The sequence below is a fragment of the Puntigrus tetrazona genome, chromosome 6, assembly GCF_018831695.1.
Source record: "Puntigrus tetrazona isolate hp1 chromosome 6, ASM1883169v1, whole genome shotgun sequence".
In the NCBI taxonomy this organism is placed as follows: domain Eukaryota; kingdom Metazoa; phylum Chordata; class Actinopteri; order Cypriniformes; family Cyprinidae; genus Puntigrus; species Puntigrus tetrazona.
This window is the reverse complement of record NC_056704.1, coordinates 15695577-15717931: the sequence shown is the minus strand read 5'-3', so window position 1 is coordinate 15717931 and position 22355 is coordinate 15695577. Positions and strand designations below refer to the sequence as shown.

General features: G+C 36.2%; 1 protein-coding gene and 2 pseudogenes across 1 annotated transcript; 1 reads left to right on the top strand and 2 right to left on the bottom strand.

The window, feature by feature from the left end:
• LOC122347278 overlaps positions 1-13228 on the top strand; it is a 39378-nt pseudogene extending 26150 nt beyond the window's left edge.
• A 287-nt stretch (positions 13229-13515) lies between these two features.
• LOC122347483 lies at positions 13516-18200 on the bottom strand (annotated as a pseudogene).
• Positions 18201-20092: 1892 nt separating this feature from the next.
• On the bottom strand, positions 20093-22306 carry LOC122347482 (elongation factor Ts, mitochondrial-like). Its single transcript, XM_043242828.1, is given in 7 exon segments — positions 20093-20538; positions 21025-21057; positions 21060-21105; positions 21194-21313; positions 21408-21536; positions 21764-21916; positions 22147-22306. Coding segments are annotated over 7 exon segments (921 nt in total). The 5' UTR covers positions 22195-22306; the 3' UTR covers positions 20093-20146.
• Positions 22307-22355: the final 49 nt, after the last annotated feature.

Here is a 22355-nt window from a genome sequence, read left to right as displayed (position 1 = left end):
GTGTCTAGCATCTAAAACCTTCTGTTTTGTTTCTTTATAGTATATTCAAGCAGAGCCCCCACCAATAAATCCATATTGCCAAAGTCTAATTGGTTCAGCTGCTTCAGTTTCAGGAGGTGTTTGTTGGCATGTCAGCAACCTCCCCTCACTAAACTGCCGGTATGCTAGTACACAAGACTTCTTTCGTCGTAGTATTGAATGCGTTAATGTGATCAGCATTGTAGAAGGTGCTGATGAAGCTCTCTTCATCCTTAGATGAAGTATTTTTAGATTTCAAATCTGGGAGGAGCTCTGTGTCATATTCTGGCTGCTGCCTACAGGATTTCAAGAGTGATCAGGGATGAAGCGTAGTCACTCTCACCACTACCTCCTTCACTTTTCTTTATTATTTAATTATCAATATAAATACATTATATGAATGTAGTTTGATTTAGATGGTAACTATATATATATATATATATATATATATATATATATAAATGTAAATACAATATATACATATGTAATTTTTTTTAGAGGTATAGATAGATTTAGATAGATAGGTATAGATTTAGATGTAATTTCTATCAAGCTAAATTTATATGTATAGTGTTATATACGATTTCCAAAGCAGCTTTATATTGTTATACTGTTATGTCTGTAATGCATTATAAGCTTTACCATATAGCAAGTTTAAAACATTTTACTACTCTGAATGTGGCTATTATTTAAAATTAATGGAAAAGACAATAAAAATATTCTAGAAGAACTGTAAAAATAATTTTTCATTATGTGCACTATTTAAGTATGTGTTCATTTATTATGCACGCTTTGCCATTCATTTGAGTGGCCTAATCCGCTAAGTTGGTTAATTTCCTCTGACACTCTAACCTTGGCGACACACTCTGCCAGAAGAGTTGTGGATTCTCTCTCGTGGGTGTGAATTGCTGTCCTTGTGTTCTTGAATACATTTCATATGACATTTTTGCTAGTGTTTCAATCCTGCGATGTTAGCTGTAAAGTGTCTATTCAGTGATTATGCAGACCAAAATCCAATTAATACTCTACAGTTGTTTGTTTCTGTATCCACCAGGAGGAGGTTTGACTTCCAGAATCCTTCTAGAATGGACCGTGAATGTTGGAAATGTCTAAGTGACTATAGAAAAGTCTTTGGGTAAGCAGGTGTATCGAACACACAATTTCTGGCACACACACAGTCATTTCAGACAGAGGAAATATAGTCTCTGATAACTGATATAGTTGGTACTTATTAATATGTACGTGTGTGAGAAGAAATATTGAATAATGATGTTTTTCTTTGTAGAATAACTGGTTTGTCCCGAATTCGTGATTTACCTGAGTTCAGAGATCTGCTTCCAAACTACTGGGAAAACTGAAGGACATTATCAAACGACAATTAGGTACATCCCAGAACCATTAGTACACAGCTAGTGCTAGTGTGTGTGTGTGTGTGTGTGTGTGTGTGTGTGTGTATGTGATGTGTTAGTGCTACAAACAATTAATCTTGATTAATCACATCCAAGATAATGCTTTTTTGATTATATACACAGTATAATGTTTATATTTATAATGTATAAATATACACACATATTTATATTTGGGAAAGTATTATATTTATGTTGTGAATATATGTAAAGTATATATATATATATATATATATATATATATATACATATATATATATATATATATATATATATATATGTAAATGAATGTGCTAATTAATAATTAAATGCTGACTAATGTACAATTCGCTGCCATTTGTACCAATTGTACATCTGTTTATATTAGCACTGTTTACTTTCTGTATCATTAATTCATTCATAAGTAGTTCATTCTCTAATGTATGTATGTAAAATTATGTGAGAGCAGAAAGTTTTGTTGTACAGCTGTACAATGAAAATAAAAGCTATTCTATTCTCAAATTATATGAATATTATATCTACATGTAAATATAAGTTCAAAATATATACTGCATATATGTATTTATATATACATAATAAATATACACAGTACACACATATGTGAACAAACTTTCTCATATGTATGTATATATATATATATATATATATATATATATATATATATATGTGTGTGTGTGTGTGTGTATATATACATATATAATAATATATATATTTTTCAAATGTCAACGAGAGTACTAAATATGTATTAAATATTTGATATATCGTTCAGTTTTGTATGTAATACCGCATTTCTTTGAAAATGTATGTGTGTTTGTAGGGGTCTGTGATTGAAGATAAGCTGTCCATAGCTCTCATGTAGTGATCCCTATTCCTGCTAGTCTGGAGGACGGTACGCTCTTGTTGTGTTTTTTTGTAGTGTGCAAATATATTCACATATATGTGTAGGGTACAGGAGGGTTAAAAACAAAGGTAAATTTGTGGCTTCCTATGGTAAAAAGAAACAACAAATGGTTTTCTTCGGTAGTAACGTGAATTGTCATGTGTGTGCGCTTTTCAGAAGAGTGGGTCTGGCCCTGTAATGAAGAGAGACAAACAGATGCTGCTACACTGGGGCTACTGGCCTGATAGGTGAGCCTGCACACACACACAGAGTTCAGATGTGTATGTGAATGCAGGATTAATGTGTTGTGTTCATGATGCAGTTATGACACATGGATCTCAGCCAGTGAGGTGGGAGGCTGCTGTGGAGATCCGCCCACTGCTGAGAAACCCAGGAAGGTTAGTAACCCCCTTACCTCTCCATCTGTCCCGATCCTTACCTCTCTCTTCTTCTTTGTCTCTTTTGTCTCTGTACATGCTCTCTCTGTCTTTCGGTTTTTATTATTTATTTATTTTTTAAATAAAACTAATTAGCAAATAGTTATCTGAGAAATGCAGCCATTTATCAGCTGACTGGAAGCGCAGGTGATGTGTGTAGGTCCATGCCAAGTGGATTCTGACCTAGATCAGTTTAACGAGGGATGAATGAGGAAGACTATGAGGTGGGAGAAGGAGGGCCGAGGAGGAAGAGAATTTCAGCAAAGACCCTCACAGATGAAGTGAGCGCTCCAGATGAAAGGAGGGATAAAAACCCAGCAGTGCCAAAAAGGAAGCGCTCCCATCTCCATCTCCTACACCTCCTCCACAAGAGAGCAAGAAGAAAAACACCAAGAAAGGGTATTCAGTGACATTGCATATTAAACTTCAGAAATTAGTTTCAGAAATTATTTATTTTAAGTTATCTTTTTACATTTTAAATGTGAACTTCTCACTGTATCTCTGTGTGTGTGTGTGTTTTGTGTTTGTTTGGTTTCAGGCCCACTACTCCTGTACACTAAGTCCAAACGAGGACAGAGAGAGGAAGAACAGGAAGATTTGACGAAAAGATTTAGATGAACCTCACCTGTGCCTGCAGTGGAGGAAGCAACACTACCTAAAAACAGGCACGCTCACACACATCTGTTTTATGTAGTTACATGAGATGTAGTCTAGATTATGGTAATCATGATATTTGTGTGTGTAGTGACTAAGAAGGACTCAGATTCTACTCCAGTGAAAGGAGGCACTATGACTGACCTGGGTATGTGTCTGCAGTAGCGTCTGTCTCTAACACACCTGCCATTTTAACTAACCAAAAGCTGAAGTGTGTGCTTTTCTGTGTCATTAATGGCATCAAGTGTAATAGCAAAAATAGAGGATGTCATCAAACAGGAATATCAGCCTCTGAATGGGTACTTACAGCTGTCTGTGCACAGAAGAGCAGCGATAGGAGGAAGTATTTTAATATAAAAAGCACACACTTCACCTTCCTGTGCTAATTAACACTGTTTTTTTTTTCTTGTATCATAAAGTATAAGTGTATGTGCAAAATAACTCTGTTCTTCTGCTATCACACCTAGATGAGCAAGAAGATGAATCAATGGAGACTGTAGGGAAGGTATAGCAGCAATTATACAAATCAAATTTCACAGTATTTCTGCTCACAAAAAAATAGATGGATGCTGGATGATTGTAATACGCCTTGCAGCTTTTAATAAGATTTATTTGAACTAGTTTATATAATGGGATTTGTATTCATTTTTAAAAGTACATTTATTTAGATAATACATTGCAATTTTTTTGTTAGTTTATTATTAATGAATTACTTTTTTTCTTACATAAATTATAGTGTCTTAAAAAGTGGGAAAGAAAATATTAATGTAAACATTTTTTAAAATGTTACGATTTGACTGGTGACCTTAACATAGTAGCATTTTGTTTAACATATTTAAATTGATCAGATTTAAACACACAGAAAAATTTCAACAACATGAAAAATATAACTAACAAAACGAGATTAAACTGTGAATTTCAGGAGCAGTTTTAATGGTTAGCTATGTGTTTGTTTGTAGGAGGAAGAAGAAGGTTCTCCGAGTGTGAAAGGAGAACCGGTGAAGGGTTCAGACCTTCATGAGGATAATGTCACTGAACAGACCCATCATATCATTATCCCTAGCTATGCTGCTTGGTTTGACTATAACAGGTACTGTGACTACACACAACTTTAATGCGTATTCTAAATGCAAAAATCAAGCATTTAAACAGGAAGTGATTGTTTTGTCATGAGAGAAAAATCTAGAGCCACAACCTGTTTCTGTCTCTTTTTAGTGTCCACGCTATAGAGCGCAGGGCACTGCCTGAGTTTTTCAATGGGAAAAACAAATCAAAGACTCCTGAAATGTAAGAAAATCTGTAAGACTAATTTTAACTTAAATATGTCCGGCATCTTCATTGATTAGCTTTAACCGCTCTGTTTCTTCTTTACACTTTGCTGTGTTACAGTTATCTGGCATACCGAATTTCTTCATGATCGATACATACAGACTGAACCCCACAGGAGTACTTGACTCTACAGCCTGCCGTAGGAACCTGGCTGGAGATGTTTGTGCCATTATGAGGTCCGGGGTGGAAAAAGAAATCTCAAAAATGCTTATATGTTTAAGTTGTATATGCATTTTTCTTTTCAACTTTGATGCATTTTGAGTTTGAATGTTTATGTGTGTGAACAGGGTCCATGCATTCCTGGAACAGTGGGGCTTGATTAACTATCAGGTGGATTCAGAGAGTCGGCCCACTCCCATGGGACCTCCACCCACCTCACACTTTCATGTGCTGGCAGATACTCCATCAAGTCTGGTACCACTACAGCCTAAAGCATCCCAGGTAAAGTGCATCTATTCCTGCTACAGGTGTGTAGTTATTAACTAGGAAAAAGTTAAATAAAACATTTTAATTTAATTGAAAGCCGTGTTTTTGTAAATTTCAGTCCCTGGCATTCTGAGTCATCGTTCTAATAAGTAACATTTTTGTTTTATATTCACTTTGTTGGTTATCTAAGCTATTTGTTATTCTTGCCCCTAGACTTCATCCTCTCAACAGATGCTGTCATTCCCGGACAAAGTAAAGGACAAACCGGCTGACTTGCAGAACTTTGGGTTGAGGACAGATGTGTACAGTAAGAAGAGTGGCCCAGCTAAAGTAAGAGCCGCCATCACATATAGGGCAGAGAGAACATGATAGTATTTTGAGATATGAAGTATAAAGAGGATTCTAAGCACTATGAGAAAGATTAAGGACTCCCATCTATCTTACCACAGACTAAAAATGCTGCCAGTGCCACTCGGGAGTGGACAGATCAGAGACGCTGCTACTTCTAGAGGTAATGCATATAAAATGTTTAATTATTATTTTTTTAAATTTTATAATATTTACTATTTAAATATACTACTGTTCAAAAGTTTGGCAGTTTTTTTAAAAGAGGTCTTTTATGCTCCCTAACTTACGTGTAATTTAATCCAAAAATACAGTCAAACCATAATATTGTGAAGTAATATTCTAAATTAAAATAATGTTTCTGTGAAAATATATTTTAAAATGCACCTTATTGCTGTGATGGCAAAGCGTAGTTTCAGCAACCATTTCTCCAGTGTCATAATTCTTCAGAAATATGAAATATACTGTTCAAATTTGGTGTTATTATAAATATTTATATTTATTATAGTTTGCAAAAGATTAGTATTTTTGTAAAAACTGTTAAATGTTTTTAGGACTCTTTGACAAATAAAGTCTTTGTCAGTTTTTTATCTGTTTAGTAGTCCCTGGAAAGTAGACATTGAAAAAAGTTGTACTGATCTCAAACTTTTGAACAGTAGTGTAAACTTGATTTAACGATTCTTATTTGTTCTCAGGGTCTAGAGATGTATAAAGATGACTGGAATAAAGTATCGGAGCATGTAGGAAGCCGCACGCAGGATGAGTGCATCCTACACTTCCTGCGTTTACCGATAGAAGACCCCTACCTGGAGGACAGCTCCTCCTCCCTGGGCCCTCTGGCCTATCAGCCAATTCCGTTCAGTCAGGCGGGGAATCCTGTCATGAGCACTGTGGCATTCCTGGCCTCTGTGGTTGACCCTCGAGTGGCTTCCGCTGCAGCTAAATCAGCACTTGGTGAGAAATTACGATATTAAAGTAATAGTTTGCACACAAATAAAAATCTGCTTCTAATTATTCTTCAAATGACCATTTCTGTATACAACAATTGTAAGAGATGGGGGATATCTATCTCCAAGACTTAGTTTTTTATTGTTGTTTTTTTGAACATGAACGTATTTCTTTCTCAGAGGAGTTTTCTCAATGAAGGAGGAGGTCCCGCCATGCTTGGTGGAGGCTCCTGCGCGCACGTGTGTGGAGGCGGCCAGAGCAGTGGGAGGCCAGACCTCTCTACGGCCTGGAGGGCAGCGGCATCGCAGGAACTGGTCTTGAAGATTCTGACAAACCCTGTAAATGAGTACAATTTTTACTTGTTTGGAGCCTTTTGGAGCAAAGTAAGAAAGGAAATAACTGTATGTTTGTTTTCAGCTGAGGATGGAAGTGAAGAGAATAAGAGCAGTGATGGCCAATCTAGCCAGGATAAAAGAGAAAATAAGGTAACTGCGTAACAGAAATTAAAAATATATATATAAATAGATGTTCCATTGTTTTGGACGAAGGCTGCATTCATTTGATGAGAAATACAGTTAAATATTGTTTAATATTATTACAATTTGAAACATTACAAGAGCCATTACTCCAGTTTTCAGTGTCACACAATCCTTTAGAATATTTTGTGTTATGCTGTTTTTTGGTGTTCAGGAAACATTTCTTATTATTATCAATGTTGAAAATCAGTTGTGATGTTTTGTGCTTTGTGGAGATTTCTTTGTATTTTCCTAATATTAACACATGCAGAACTCCTATGTCTATGAAATATTAGGAGAGCAAAGACGGAGCCACTGAGGAGGAAGAAAAACAAGGAGAGAACGGCAAGAAAGAGGAAGAGAGAGTGAGAGAAGGGGAGACGGAGAGAGAGACTGAGAAAACAGAACCAGAAATGGGTGTGTTACAGCAATAAAATGCATGTGTCACATAAAAATAAAAAATATATTACTTAGAAGAAGACACCAAATACATTTTAAATGTTAAGATTAAAAGATTCAGATATACAATGCATTATTTAACTGCAGTACAAAAAAAGCACATACCACTATGTGTGTTATTTTCATTAGCAGTTAAAGTTACAAAATGCAGAGGTAAAGTTACTTACTTGAACTCTTTGATCTCTGCAGCCGATGGCGAGAAGGAGAAAGACCGGAAGGAGGGATCAGAAGAGGGTCAGAGGGATGGAGAGAGTGAGGGAGAGAAGAAAGCAAAAGTGGAAAGAGATGTAGGAGAGGGAAACTTGGCCACCGCCGCTGCTTCTGCACCCTGCTGCTGCTGCCGTGAAAGCTAAGGTGTGTGAAAAGGTGACATTATAGTGAGAAAACAAACAACTTTCCTGCAAATTAAACACTGAACGCTGTATTCTTTCCTTTTAGCACTTGGCAGCAGTAGAGGAAAGGAAGATCAAGTCTCTGGTGGCTCTGCTGGTAGAGACCCAGATGAAGAAACTAGAGATCAAACTCAGACACTTTGAAGAGCTGGAAACCATCATGGACAGAGAGAGAGAGGCAGTAAGTCAACACAGAGAATTCATAATTATTTTAAATCAATATCAATTTACATTCAGCGTTTTGTCAAGTTCATTTAATTGTAGTTTTGTATATCTGTTGCCTTAACAGGAACCGTTCAGTTTTTTATTTAAAAAAAATAATATGATTTTCTTGCTTTCATATATTTGATTTCATATATTTCTTAATTATTTCTAGTAAAAATGTAAACATTCTTAAAACAGGAATTAGAATGATGTAATATTTATGATCAAATAATTGTTAATGAATTACATTTATTTGCATTTACGCTTTTGTAAAGCATTAACCTTTATTTTAAAACATTTATAGATATATATTTAAAATTTGGGACATAGGGTTAGGAAAAACTAAGTGAAAATGTTATCCAAAAAACGTTTTAATTTTGAAATAAAATGAATGTTATTTTATGGATGATTTGACATTTTTACAGAAAATTAGAAAAGAATATTAATAAGGAAAATAATGTTTATGCATTGTGGAACACAAAATCATTGACCAGGGGCTTTGTATGTCCAAAATCAATAGGATTTTCTCAAAGTCATTATTCATTGAAACTGAATTAGTGTTTTTAGGAAGACTGTTCCTTTAACTGAAAAATGAATCTGCATATATGTATATTGTGTTTGTAGCTGGAGTATCAGAGGCAGCAGCTTCTTGCTGATCGTCAGTCGTTTCATATGGAGCAGCTGAAGTATGCAGAGATGAGAGCTCGACAGCAACACTTCCAGCAGATCCAACACCAGCACCATAGCAACCAGCCTGCCAATCAGTCTGGCAGTACCCCATCTGTAACCCACCAGCCTGTCGCTAACGCCTCTGCCCCGCCCCCCAACACAAAGCCCCGCCTCCGTGACTACCCCCTAATGCCCACAGTGAGGCTCCACAACCCGCATCTCACAGTTCTCTCCCACCAACGCACAGACTGGATCAGCGCATGGTAATGACATGGAAACATACACCTGTAAACACACACTAAAAGTAATCTAACATCAATAGCATTATCTGATTATATTATCTAAAATGTATAATGGATCATGACTACAATTTTTGTCATGTAATGCAGCCATCTATGCAGCTCTGTATTTATTTTTTTCTCTTTTTATGTAAAAAGTAACTGTAGAAATGACTTTAATATGCTTGTTTGGTGCTGATTAACAATGTTGAAAACAGCTGGGCCGCTTTAATTATTTGTGGAAATGGTGATACTTTCAAAAATATTGCTGACTAGAAATATTTTGAACAGTTGGCTATTTGCTCTTGATTCAATTTAAATATTTACAGAACGATCATCATGAAATCTGTTCACAGTTCAGTGTGATTCAGTGCTTTTGCCACTTAACTGAAATAGCTCAAATCTGTTTACTAAAATCAGACTCGCATTAGAGTTTGTTTGTTTTGTTTTTTTTTCACATTAATATTTTTGTATTATTTATATTAATATTAATTTGTAATGCAATTTTGGCATATTTGGCTAATAGATTTTTTTGTCTGTCTTTTTTTTTATTATTATTATTTCAGAATCCAGCGCTCCGCTACCAGGGATTCTCTCTTTCCAAACGCCCTGTGCCTCCAACACAGTAAAAGAAATGGTGAGATTTAAAGGGGATCAATGATTCCAGAGAAGAAAATGAAGGAAATTAGATAGAAAGCAAAAGATACAGAGATAAAGGGAGCGGTGTCTTCTTTTTTTGTCACTTGCATCATTTTTGGGAGAAAATGATATAAATGAATTCTTGCCAGCATCTTTGAACGTGACGTTATTCAAAATAAATAGCTAAAGCTAAACACAGATAACTTTTAAACTGACTGAGAAATAAAACAGAAAAAGACCTTTGGTTTGGACTTTGGAAAGGTCTTAAACCCAAATCCCGGTTAATACCCAACAAAAGCACTCTTGACCCAAACAGGCTCAATATACCCTTGTCCGTCCTCCAGTTTCAGTAACATCTCTTAACTTTGAGCCGAACTACAGGATCCAAGATACCTGTGATCTGCACTCCAGAAGCATCTCAATGTACTTTAGGTACTCAAATGGAAACAAAAGAAAACCAAGAACAAATTGCACTTTTAGAATGTTTCCTGAATCTTACGCTTTGGAGGGATGAAGCATAAAGTCAAAATTAGCCCTGACTTAATGTTTTCTTTTAACAACATTCTTTTATCACTTAATTTGTTTCATAGAAGCACCTAGTAAGTCCAAGAGAAACTTGACTTTGTTATCATTACTTTGTATGCGTATGCAGAATGTCGGTTTTGCTTTTGGGACAATGTGAAAGCTTCAGTGGTTTGGCCTGTTTTTATGTACAATTAGATTTTAGCATGATTAAAAAAAAGAGGCAACTAATTTTTTACTTTGTCTCTGACAACATGTACTGTAAACCTGGAAGTCATCAATAATTGATGTTTGCATGTTATATTTTGGGTATGTGTGCACGTCATTGCCACAAAATATCATAAGTTACTCTAGCAGGTGAAATTAGCTGTTTCATCCTCATCTCATTGCAGTGCTTGAATGCTTAAATATCGGAGTGTATGATTAATCGACAGTGACAAAATAATGGGAAATGCAGCAAGGAATCATATTGGTTCCTTAATTCAAATGGAGTTGAATCAGTCGTTTTAGTGAGATCATATCGCACATTTTAGTAATCAGTGTTCATGCAAGAACTGATGTTTCAGTTCAGATTGTTAACCCTTGTGTGTCAATTTTAAAAGCTACACAGAGGCCCTCAGAGGACAAAAATGTCCAGGTCATAAAAATATCATATAGTAATATTTTTTCTGCTTTCACTGACTGGCTAATTTTCCAGCATCTATCCCAATCATAAATCATAGTCATTTTCAGGATTTTAACCCTTATAATTCTATTTGTTTACATAATGCCATCGGTGAAAAAGAAAATATATTTTATATGAAGTAAACAGTATTGATTATTACAGTATTGGATCACAGTTGTTATGTTTACTAAAACTAAAATCATTTTAAATATGGCTCTTTTAATAAGTATCGATGGGGATATTTTCGTCCTTTAGATCCTGAGTATAACTCATTTTTAATCCTAGAGTATATATTTCTGAATGAAATTGAGGGCAAAATATTTCATTGACAATAATTCTTTTTGACATATTACAACATTTTAGTTGTTTGCATTAACACAGCCAAAATGGTCAAAAAATGATGGTAAAGACTTAAATGTCTTTAAGGACACACAAGGGTTAAAGAATGTGTTGTGTGTGTGTGTGTGTGTCTGTGTGTATGGGTGTTTTAGTAACAGGCCAAACCCACAGAAAGTATTTACGACATGAAGGAAAACCGTTTTGTTTTACAAATTAGTGGCAACTACCTGAGTAGAACCAAGGGAGTTTAAAGTTACGTTTGCAGCTGTGGTCTGTGTATCTCATATCTTCATATTGTAACTGTCCTATTTTTGTATTTTTATATGTTTCTTTACACTATTACGAATGATGTAATGCTGTTATCATATTATACATGTCTGTAACGTTTCCTTCTCTTTCTGACTGTGGATGTTGTCGTATTATTGACATGTTCATGTGAAAGTGTCAGTCGCTTTATACGATGAAGCTGGACTGTGTGTGTGTGTGTGTGTGTGTGTGTGTGTGTGTGTGTGTGTATGTGTGTGTGTGTGGTGTGCATGCACTTTTGATTTGCCACACATCTTTTTGTTTGTACGTATGTATGTTTTATTTTAACCTACATTAATTTGCCATGTTTCCAGACTACAAATGCTATAGTAGTGATGGATGTAAAATCTGCCAATACCAGAACTCATACACTCCCGCTGTGATAGTCCCGCAGTTTACATCCTCACACATATATGTGAATGCACAGGTATGCAGTAGTCCAACATGCAGTATTACTGACAGAACAGATTCACATCAACCTCACAGTTTTGCACGACTCATAACCAGTGTTGAAAATGTCAATCGATCAGTTTGATCAGCTCTTTGGTCTTTTTTACATTGTAGTGGTATAAGTAGTTGTCGTTTTTTTTTTTTTTTTTTTTTGCATTTTGTTTATCCTTTTTTTTTTTTTTTTTAATGGTGAAAGCTGGTAACCATTGCATTGAGGTGTGTGTGAATGTTTGAAGATGTAGCAGGAGCTGTCTAGCACCTGTTTGACCATGAATGGATCAATTTTGGTTTCAAAAGTACTGAATGGTTCTGCACAATAAAAGACATCATCAGTGATATGAGCTGTGTGAAGAGTTTTAAGAATATATGTCTTATCTTATATTGTCGATTAAACGAAGAGTTTAACATTTATCATGCTAGAAATTTGAAAAAAAGGTAGTTGTACAAAAAGAAGCCCATTTTAAACTATTTTAAACTTTATATAGAGCGTAATTATCAGCAAATAATATCCAAATTAGTAAAATCATTCACTAGTTGGCAATAAAAAACATAGACCTTTTTTGCATCCAAAACATGATTTAATTTCATAGCATTCATGAAACACGCAGATGAAGTGAGTCACTGTTTTATTCAATTAATATTTTTCACGTCCACCTTTTGCAGCCATCACAGCAGACATCTCTGGCCTAGTGTCAGTATATTTCCTAAAAACGGATACACTGTTGTTACCCCATGCCTTCTGTAGCTCAACCCACAAATTTACTTGATGGGGTGAGGTTCGGACTTCATTTTCTGCAGATGAGCAGTGTTCCAGCAGAATCCTTCCATTGCATGCAGTTCCACCAATAGCTTTATGGGTATTGTAATAACCAGTTCAATAAAAAACACTGAAACCTCTTAAATGTACAAAGTTGTCCTAATAATTTGGTCACCACTGCATATACAAAGAATGATAACTATATTAGCATCCACACCAGCACGTGATAAAGTTAGTATTATTATTAGGCTCAGGATTCTTCTAATTGGCTGTCAATGGAAAAAGGTGTAAAAACTATTTTATTATTTAAATGAAAACCCTAGGATAGTGGCAACTAATGTAAAAGAAATGCAAAATTATAAGTGAAAGTAATTTGTCTTTTAATGTGTCATGTCAGATCACGACAGATGAGAAATATTGTTAGAATCACACGGTGTTGTTATACATACCACTGAAGTGTAAACAGTCCTTTTCTTTAGGTTTTGTTTAGTGTGTCTTCTTGTCTTATAATGTAAACACAGGACCACTAAAGCATCCAAGCAGCACCAGGTCCCCAAGCCAACACATTCAAGCACCCTCACATACTCCTAAATTGGTATGGTCTTGTATTATGTTTACTGGAAGAGAGTTAACTATAAAAATGGAAATGGTTGGTGCAACAATGCCCTACAAGGCAACCCATACTCCCACACAAACACCCACACTCACAGCTCTGACATAAAGACAAATCAACAAAATCAAAAGATCATTCTGAATATTTATTATGATGCTCAGCAGACAATAAAGAGTGATGTCAAATGACTAACAAACATTTAGTCAATGGTTAATAAAAAAATAAATAAAAAAACTACAGTGAGAGCTAAATCAAAATGCCCTCACAGTTTAGGACGAATAGGGGCCGAATACAATAACTGATGGAATGAATGCAATGGCTGAAAGGTATTCAAGCAAACCTATGAACACCAGTGGAAGTTTTTGGAATGAATTGAGCCATAATTCTCCAGAAACATGATAAAAGGCACTTAAGGAAAAAAAAAATGTAAAAAGCTAATATGGAAATGAAGAATCACATAAATGAGGGGGCCTGACGGACAAAAATAAAAGAAACGTGTTTGAATTCTTCAACCGCTCATGACCATCCTTACGAGTTCTGTAGAAGAGAGAGAGAGAAAAAAAAAGTAGTATGAGGCAGTGATCCAAGACAATTCGACCCAGTAGATCAGCAAATGTTGCCATGGACACTACACATTAAGTTCTAGAAATTCCAGATCCATAAACAGCCACAGATCGCACTGAAACAACAGACTGCATGTGCAGTTCAGTAACATTTCCCTGCAACGACGGGAGGTGAAATGCAGAAGCCCCGGGATGATTTGAAGGAAAAGGGGAGGAAAAAGATTGTCCAGGCCTAAAGGAAATTTGAACGAGTTAGCATACCTTATATAGGCATGGGGAGAACAGATAAATACACAAAGACAGAAAGCAGGAACAGCAATGTGACAGGACTGGAATCTAACATTAACAATACACCTCTTTACAAAGCCTCCTAAGGTAACAATTTTATACAATTTGATTATGATTATGACTCACAAGCTTGGAATCTGATTTAATAACAGTCTTGACTAAATTCAATTTGCTGTTTTATTGATATCTTTCCACAGCAGATGATATGTTCACACGCCAAATAAAAACATAGACTAAAAAAAGATTGATTCCCAAAATGAGAAATTGACTAAAATCGAGAAAACCATCATACCATCTGCTTCCATATATTCTGTCGCCGCATACACACCGGCAGCAGAAACTTGACAATCACATTTAAAAACAGAAATTAATTACCACTCACATAAACTACCAAAATCTGTGTACAGCGCATATTAAGTGGACTGATAACCGCTTCTTTGCTGTAATGTGTGTGTGGCCTATTAGAACTAATGCAAGCAAAAGCGATCGGAATATACAATATTGAAGATAAAGGGCTATGGGGGTTTTTTGGGGGAAGTTGGCATCAGGGTGACCAGCAAATTTAGCATCATCATGGCAACAGAAGGAGTCAGGAGACGCCTATGCACATGCAGAAATGCTACATGCTACGCTACAGCCAGGGACGATTAGAGAGGGGAGCTGCAGGAGACAAGAATGAGTAAAAAAACTGAGGACCATTCGCACTCTCTCCTCAACCAGCCATAATGTGGCGAACAAATGCTGTCGGAAGGAAAGGCAAATGGATTAAATATGGGGTTCAAATCTTCTACTGTAGTCTTGATGTTCAGAGAAGGAAAGAAGACCCATATGAGATTGCTGTACCTTCATAATTGATGCAGCCATTAGCGCCCTCATGTCCCGCCAAAAGTGTCCACACTTCTTCCTCTGTCATCTTCTCACCTATCATAAAACATGGGCAAGATGCATAAAATTCTACAAAAGAAAACAACTGCAAGAATTACAGTAATACACCAATTTGATGAGTTGACTAACATACAGTACATATACATACAATTTACTTCATAATTTTAACTCTAGTGTGTTATTCAGTACTTTTTAAAAGAATATATTTTACATTACTACTTTGCAACTTCATCATTACAAACGTTTCAACAGAAATTACATAATATTTAGTTTATTTAGAACCACACTTTTACCATGTTTAAATACAACAGAAGCAATAATACATTACGCTTGTTGAATAAAGCACACTAAAGTTCAGCTAATTGCACTTTACATAAATTTAAACTATAATACTTTTTCCATTTATAGTTTACAGTTACAAGTGTCTAAAAACATTACATTCAGTTTGTATTTGAGCAAATTCATTTAAAGCGTATCATTTCCATAATGATTACTCTTCATAAAAGTATGCTAAAGCAGCTTTACAAAGACGCAGTATTTTGAGTTAAAGGTAACAAAAGCAGAAAACGACATCCTAAGATGCTTCCAGAGTAGAAGAAAACTAATCGAAAGACAATATTGTACTCCACTGTAATGTCATTCTAAAAGAGACGGTGACTCTTACCCAGTGTAGTGAGGACATGTCAAGCTCAGCGCCCATCACTGTTCCATTTCCTCTTTGTCAAACACCCGCAGCCCTCCACGAAGTCCTCAAAGGATCCCTGATCCTTGTTCTTAGCGATGGCCTGCAGCATGGGCAGAAACTGCTCGAAGTCCAGCATTTTCATGTTCATATCTGAGAGAAAGGACATAAAAAAAAAAAAAAATCACTACTTCTATTCAAATCAACATCTCATCCCACCGAGAGCTGAGAAAGAAAATAAATAAATTTACAATTACAGGTGTGGAAAATCAAGCCACATTTAGATTAAATCAATGGGACTTTTTTTGAAGTGGGTCTGAGTGCATAGACTGATTAAATGAGAAAAATAGCTTTTGTCTGACAGAATGTAAACAAGTATAGCTTACAACGTGAGGGTGAATACTATTTTTTTGAGCGCGCTGTCCCTTTAAATTAATAGAAATAAGCTTTCAAAAATTGCAACTCAAAATTATTTCCTGTTTGCTAGAGATGCACATTTTAGCAAATAATACAGGACAATGACATGCTTGATACATAACAACAAAAGAAAGGGCTGACCTTCATTACTGGGGTTGCCCAGGACTTTGAGGACCTCAGCATTGACAGGGTTTTGCCCCAGAGCACGCATCACATCCCCACACTGATTGTACATGATCTTCCCATCTCCCGTTCGGTCAAACAGAAGGAAGGCCTCCTTAAACTCTGTGAGTGAGAGAATGAGAGCAAGGAAATACTTTAGCCAGGTTATTTGACTAATTATGTATAGATATGTGGACTGAAAATGAGTAAAACTTATGTGATTTATTCTAAAGCAACAAGCGTAATTTGATCTAAAATCATTAGGCTTCTTGATCTTGCTTGAGGCTTTAGAGATCACTATCATAGTCCTTGGCAGAGCAGCTTACAGGAATCTAACGCTTCCCGGGCCGCCCTGAGTCAAACTTCACACACACACATACTCACTGAGATTAACCATATATGGGCAGAGGAGAGGACAACACTACACTAACAGGAATATTAGTTGTGTCCCAAATTTCTCACCATGTACTTTACTGTCTAATGTGAGTTTTTTCATAAACAAGGAGAAACACTATATAACAGACGTTAAAAGAATAAAAAGTACAAATCATGTACAAATAATTGAGTTAAAAATGTAATTGATAATCTTTGCTGTCGTTGCTTTTTTATTAGCTTGATAAAATTCAAACCCACAGGAGTGATAAATCTGATATTACTTGTCATGAGAAATTATGCCAAAACACTACTTCTTAAATCTATTAGTAGATTTGAAAATACAAAAAATTAATAAAAGCACAATATGACTGATCTATTTAATAAATGCATGTTACTGATCTTATTGTGGACATAAAAGATAGTTTCACAGCAGCTTACAAATAGGTTGGGTGAATGTTTTAATCGCTCACTCATAACACAAAAAATAAATGTGATGTAAAGATATAAGATATATTTCTACCACGTACTGGTAGAAATATGGAAAATAATTTTTATTATATCTATTAGCACAACATTGTAACATGCAAAGAGGTCAGTGAAGTGATTTAAAAGATTCGAGTCAGTGAACTGAATCAAATCCGCAGCATTGTTCTGTCTGTGATCACTAAAGAAGCTCGTAATACGACGCCACTTTCAAAACAAATGTAAAAACGCCATATTCTACTACGGCTTTCTTGAATTCCTGAGGTATGTCCGCGTCTCTATCTACACATTCCACTGCAACAGCTTCCGGTGTTTTCAAACGCGACGCATCTGGAAACCGCCTGCACTTAAACCTCAGCACCAGCACCACAAACAGACACATAAAAAATGAAGCCTCCTGTCTATTTTTATGCGTTACATTTGGACATTATGTACAGCACTGCAGGCTCACCATACAGTGCGTGTTCTTCTGAGAACTAAGCGTTAACTGCACATCTGTCAGCCAGTGCGACCGATGCGCGGGCCTACGTTTATTTAGCGTCAACAAAAACGCAAATTCATAGCACTATTACGTTTAAATAGTCCACATTTATTACTCACCACAAATCTGATCCTCAGTGAAGTCAGACTGTCCGTGCCAGGATAATGAAGGCGATAGGGAAGATCAGCGTTAAAAAAAGAAGAAGACGCATTTGTGTGATATTTCAATTACGCACACTAAGCTTATCCTACAAAATTAAACACTCAGTGCAAACTCAGCACATTGTGATATTGAATGCATGAATTAACGGACTAACATCAGCGCTTGGTGGCTTAAATAAGATGATTGAGGCATCAATGTTATGTCTAGCGGTTACATCGGTAAACCTATCGTGTGTACGACTAATAGGCAATACCTGCATCGTAGTGAAAAGGCGAGAGGCTGGTTAAGACAATGCGCTTACCATGACTGCAGTGTTTGAGGATGGGGCTTCGGCGCGAGCGCTGCGTGAAGTACAGTATGGGCGAACACTCTCCGCTACACCGCTAGATTCACGATGACGTCATGTCAACTCTATTCAAGCCGAATCGGCCAATCGAATTGTGCGGGCGCTGGTTTCCCTCTCCTGTCATTGCCCCTGTGTCAGGATTACGTGCGCAATAGAAAAAAAACGCTGAATACCGTAATGAAGGTTTCCCGAGCGCATGCAGGAGATGGTAAAATTGGACGCGATCATTTACGCGCCGCAGGTAAGCGAATTATATTGCGTTCAGCTAAGACATTTAATCAGTTCTTACTGTTCTTTGGAATTCAACCTATGACGCTGGTATTAAAGTTTAAGCTGCAGATTATTTGAATCGAATTTAAAATTAAAATAAATTATTATCCTGCATAATTATTCGAAATAAAATTAAACCCACGATATAAAATGATAGAAGTGTGTTTATTAAATAAAAAAAACTGCCATTTAATTAATGAAAGGAGGTGGGCAGTGAAACGGATTTTTAACCATTGTTTTAGTGTAAATACAATTTAATAATCTAATCTAAAGAACTGTCTTCCACTATTTAAAAAAAAAAAACCTTGTGCATGGAAAGGTTCCATGGATGTTAAATGTTTAGGAATATAGATGCCAATTAAGAACCTTCATTTGTGTGAGAGAAAGGGGTTTACCTGACAAAAAAAAAGTGAGGTGACCCACATAAAGATATTTAAAACATTAAATAATTTATATATATATATATATATATATATATATATATATATATATATATATATATATATATATATATATATATAGGTTAATAATTTAGAAATAAAAAGCACATTTTTATTGAAATATCTTTCTAATATAATTTTTTAAACAGAATTATTAGTAATATGCACATTACATTGTGCACTCCATTAGATGGCAGTAAAGTTTTAGTCAGGACAGGTATAAGCACATCTAGAGGATAAGAACTGTTTTAAATGCTGATATTGCTATTTACCTCCTTTAATGTTTTTTTATGCTCATGCCATGCTTTGCTCTAAAAATGCTTGCACTTGCAATACTTTGTTAGGATGAATAAGCAACAATTGTGAAAGTTAAGTTTCTGAGTTTGATGCTTTGTAATCAACCACAGATGTTAACAGGAGGATACACACACAGGAGTGTGTTGCAACATCCGTCTTACCCAGTTACACAACAAAAATAAATAGTCCGAGCAGTATACCTGTCTTCAGATCCTGTCTGCATTAAACATAAAGGACACCTGATATACCCTGTCTAAGGATGCTCAACAACATCTCCAATATTGCGGTTCAGAATTTGATTATAGAACTCATAGCTTAGCTGATTTCAGGTTTTATTTTTGCATTAACTGCTTTGTATTTAACTTTACAATTTGACTAACTTACCTTACCTCAATAATCCTAGGGTTGACAGTGAAAGTTAAAATGAGATAAAGAATAAACAGAAAAATCTCGGCAGGTATCAGTAAAGCACTTGATGAGACGCTTGCTGTGGTTAGATGCGAACTAAACTTTGGTATTTGCTAAAATCAAAACCTAAGACAAACTATGACATCCGTATTTCAGATTGCAAAATGTTTATTTTTGTGATGGCACAAAACAAACATAATATCTCAGATTCATTCATCTGAGGATATTTTTGTAGCAGTAACATGTCAGCAGTCTATTAGACCACTTTACAATTTATTTTCTTAATTCAATTCATGAATAAGCTAGAATTTTGGTTGAGGGGTACAGGCAGAGATATCATGGATATGATCTTATCCTGTTTTGGTTAAATGGCCCAAAAGTTTGTACTGAAAATAGATTTTCAACAAAGTAGTAGTGGTTCTCAAACCTGTCCTGAGGACCCCCAACCAGATATTTTGTGTCTCTCTCATAGGCCACATCCAGTTCAGGTCTTGCAGATTCTACCAATGAGCTGAAGAGTTGAATCAGGGTGTTAAAAGAGGGGAGGCATACAAAATATGGTGTGGTTGGGGTCCCCGAACAGGTCTGAGAACCACTGCTTTAAGGAGACATTTTTTCTCATTCGAAACAGAACTGTTCACTCCTCCTGACTGGTGCTCTCTCCACACTGGAAGCGTATGAAGTCTAGCACACGTGCGTTCTGTAGAGTCAGGAACTGTCCCACAGTATATTTAGGATCTAGGAGGAAGGTCTGGGGCAAAAGTCTTGTCTCAGCTTCACCACATGGTGTATCGTCCATGTTGCCAAGAGAAACGGGTGCTTCACCCACTATATGTTGCCCCAACTTCCTTCCCAGAGTGTCTGTCCCATCCTTTGGTCCACCTTGAAACACAACTAGCGATCCATAGCGCCCCATCTCAAAGCCAACCTGCTCGGTAACTGCCCCATGAATGTATGAGCCGATGTACCAATCAGAGGGCACAGCAAGTGAGACGGCCCGCCGCACGCCAATGTTCTCACCTAACCGCCCTGAAAGAGCAAAAAAACAGAACACTGAAGTGAGAACTGAGATGAGAATGAGTAAAATTATTTTTATTGCTATAATTAATTATTAGGAGTTAGACAATAGACAGGGCGTGTTAAAAATGCTTACACCTGTAATTCATGTTATGAAGACATAACCTCATGATTCAGATATAATCATATCATGTAATTATATAATTTTTGTACAATACAATTTTGTTTGGGGTCAGTAAGATGCTTCCCTATGCATACCTAGGCTGCATTTATATGATTTAAAAATCTGTAAAATAGTATTAAAATCTAAATTAAATTTAATGCATCTTTACAGAATAATATTTTATTTGAAGAAATTGCTTTTAAGAAAAATACTGGCCCTCAACTTCTGATTGTTGCTGTGCACTTATTTAATCAAGGTTTATTCACTTTAAGTAGATAAACCTGGTTTTATAAAAGTTATGCAAAAGTAAACGTGGGAGGCAAACTCACACTCACCTACAGTCAAGGCCACCTGATCTGCCAGTGAGGATCCTCAGGAACATCGAGCTTATTAATATCCTCAGAAGACAGCACACTCTGAATCAGAGAACAGATCAGCAGACTCAGTTCACAGAAGGTGTGGAGGAAATGCACATTTCTGAAAATGCCAATGAAGGGCATGTACCTTCATATACCCTGTTTTTTGTTTTTTGCTGCTGTTATGAGCCATTACAGACAAAGCAACATCCTTCACCAACTGCTGGAATTTCTCATTCCTCGCCACAAAATCTGTCTCACAGTTCACCTAAAAAGAAAAACGTGCATTTAAGTTAAGTCACACCGGATCACCGTGTTGCCCAAATTACACACAGTGCGGTAAGACTGACAAGTTAACAAACCTCAACCATGACCGCTGCATTGTCGCCCATAAGGAGACCAATCAGCCCTTCCTTGGCTTTTCGACCTTCCAGTTTATTCGCTTTACTCCAGCCCTCTTTTTTGGCTTGTTCGTGCAGCCAGGTTTCTGCCTACAAACACCATATTTTACAAATCATAATTAGCTCATACTTACCACTCCTGGTTTGTGCATGGACACCCTTACTTTATACATCAATCAAAATTACATAATTATATACACACAAACACACAGATACATATATGCACACATATAAACTTTTGGGATTAAATTCAAGTAGTAAAATATCCCTCTTGCATAATCTCTCTTCCTCTATTCTTTAAAAAAACTGTTCCGCACCTCTGTAATGTCATTGTTGGATTTCTCCAGGGCCTTTTTGCAGTTGATAAAGGTGTAGCCCGTAGATTTACGTAATTTGAGGAGAAGTGCTTTATCTGCTGCTAAACTCGGGCAGCTGGTGTAGAGAGACTGAACGTGCTGAGTGAGACATCCCTGTGAACAACACATTAAAAATGACACGTTATAACACCACACAGCCGTATGGAAACAGATATACAAATGCTGTCATCTGTTATTTAAAACACGCCTTTATTTTAATAACAAGCCAAATCTTTCATATCGAAGCAGAGTGTCATGCAGAGAGCGTCATAACTTCTGACGCATCTAGTTAAACACATGAAAGAGGCTATAGTGCGACATATAACAAATGAGACAAAGCCCACCTTGACTACTTCTGTCCTGACAGCTCGAAATAAAGAGTATAAAGACATTTCTATATCTTCCTCAGGACTAACGCTAGACTCCTTACATCAGTAACTGGAATGTCATTGAAGCACGTTTTCTACAGAGAGAGGGAAAGGTCGAACAGAAGACAACTCAAGAGTCGCGTACTGCGCCATCTACTGGATAGGAGTTCACACCAACGCTCACT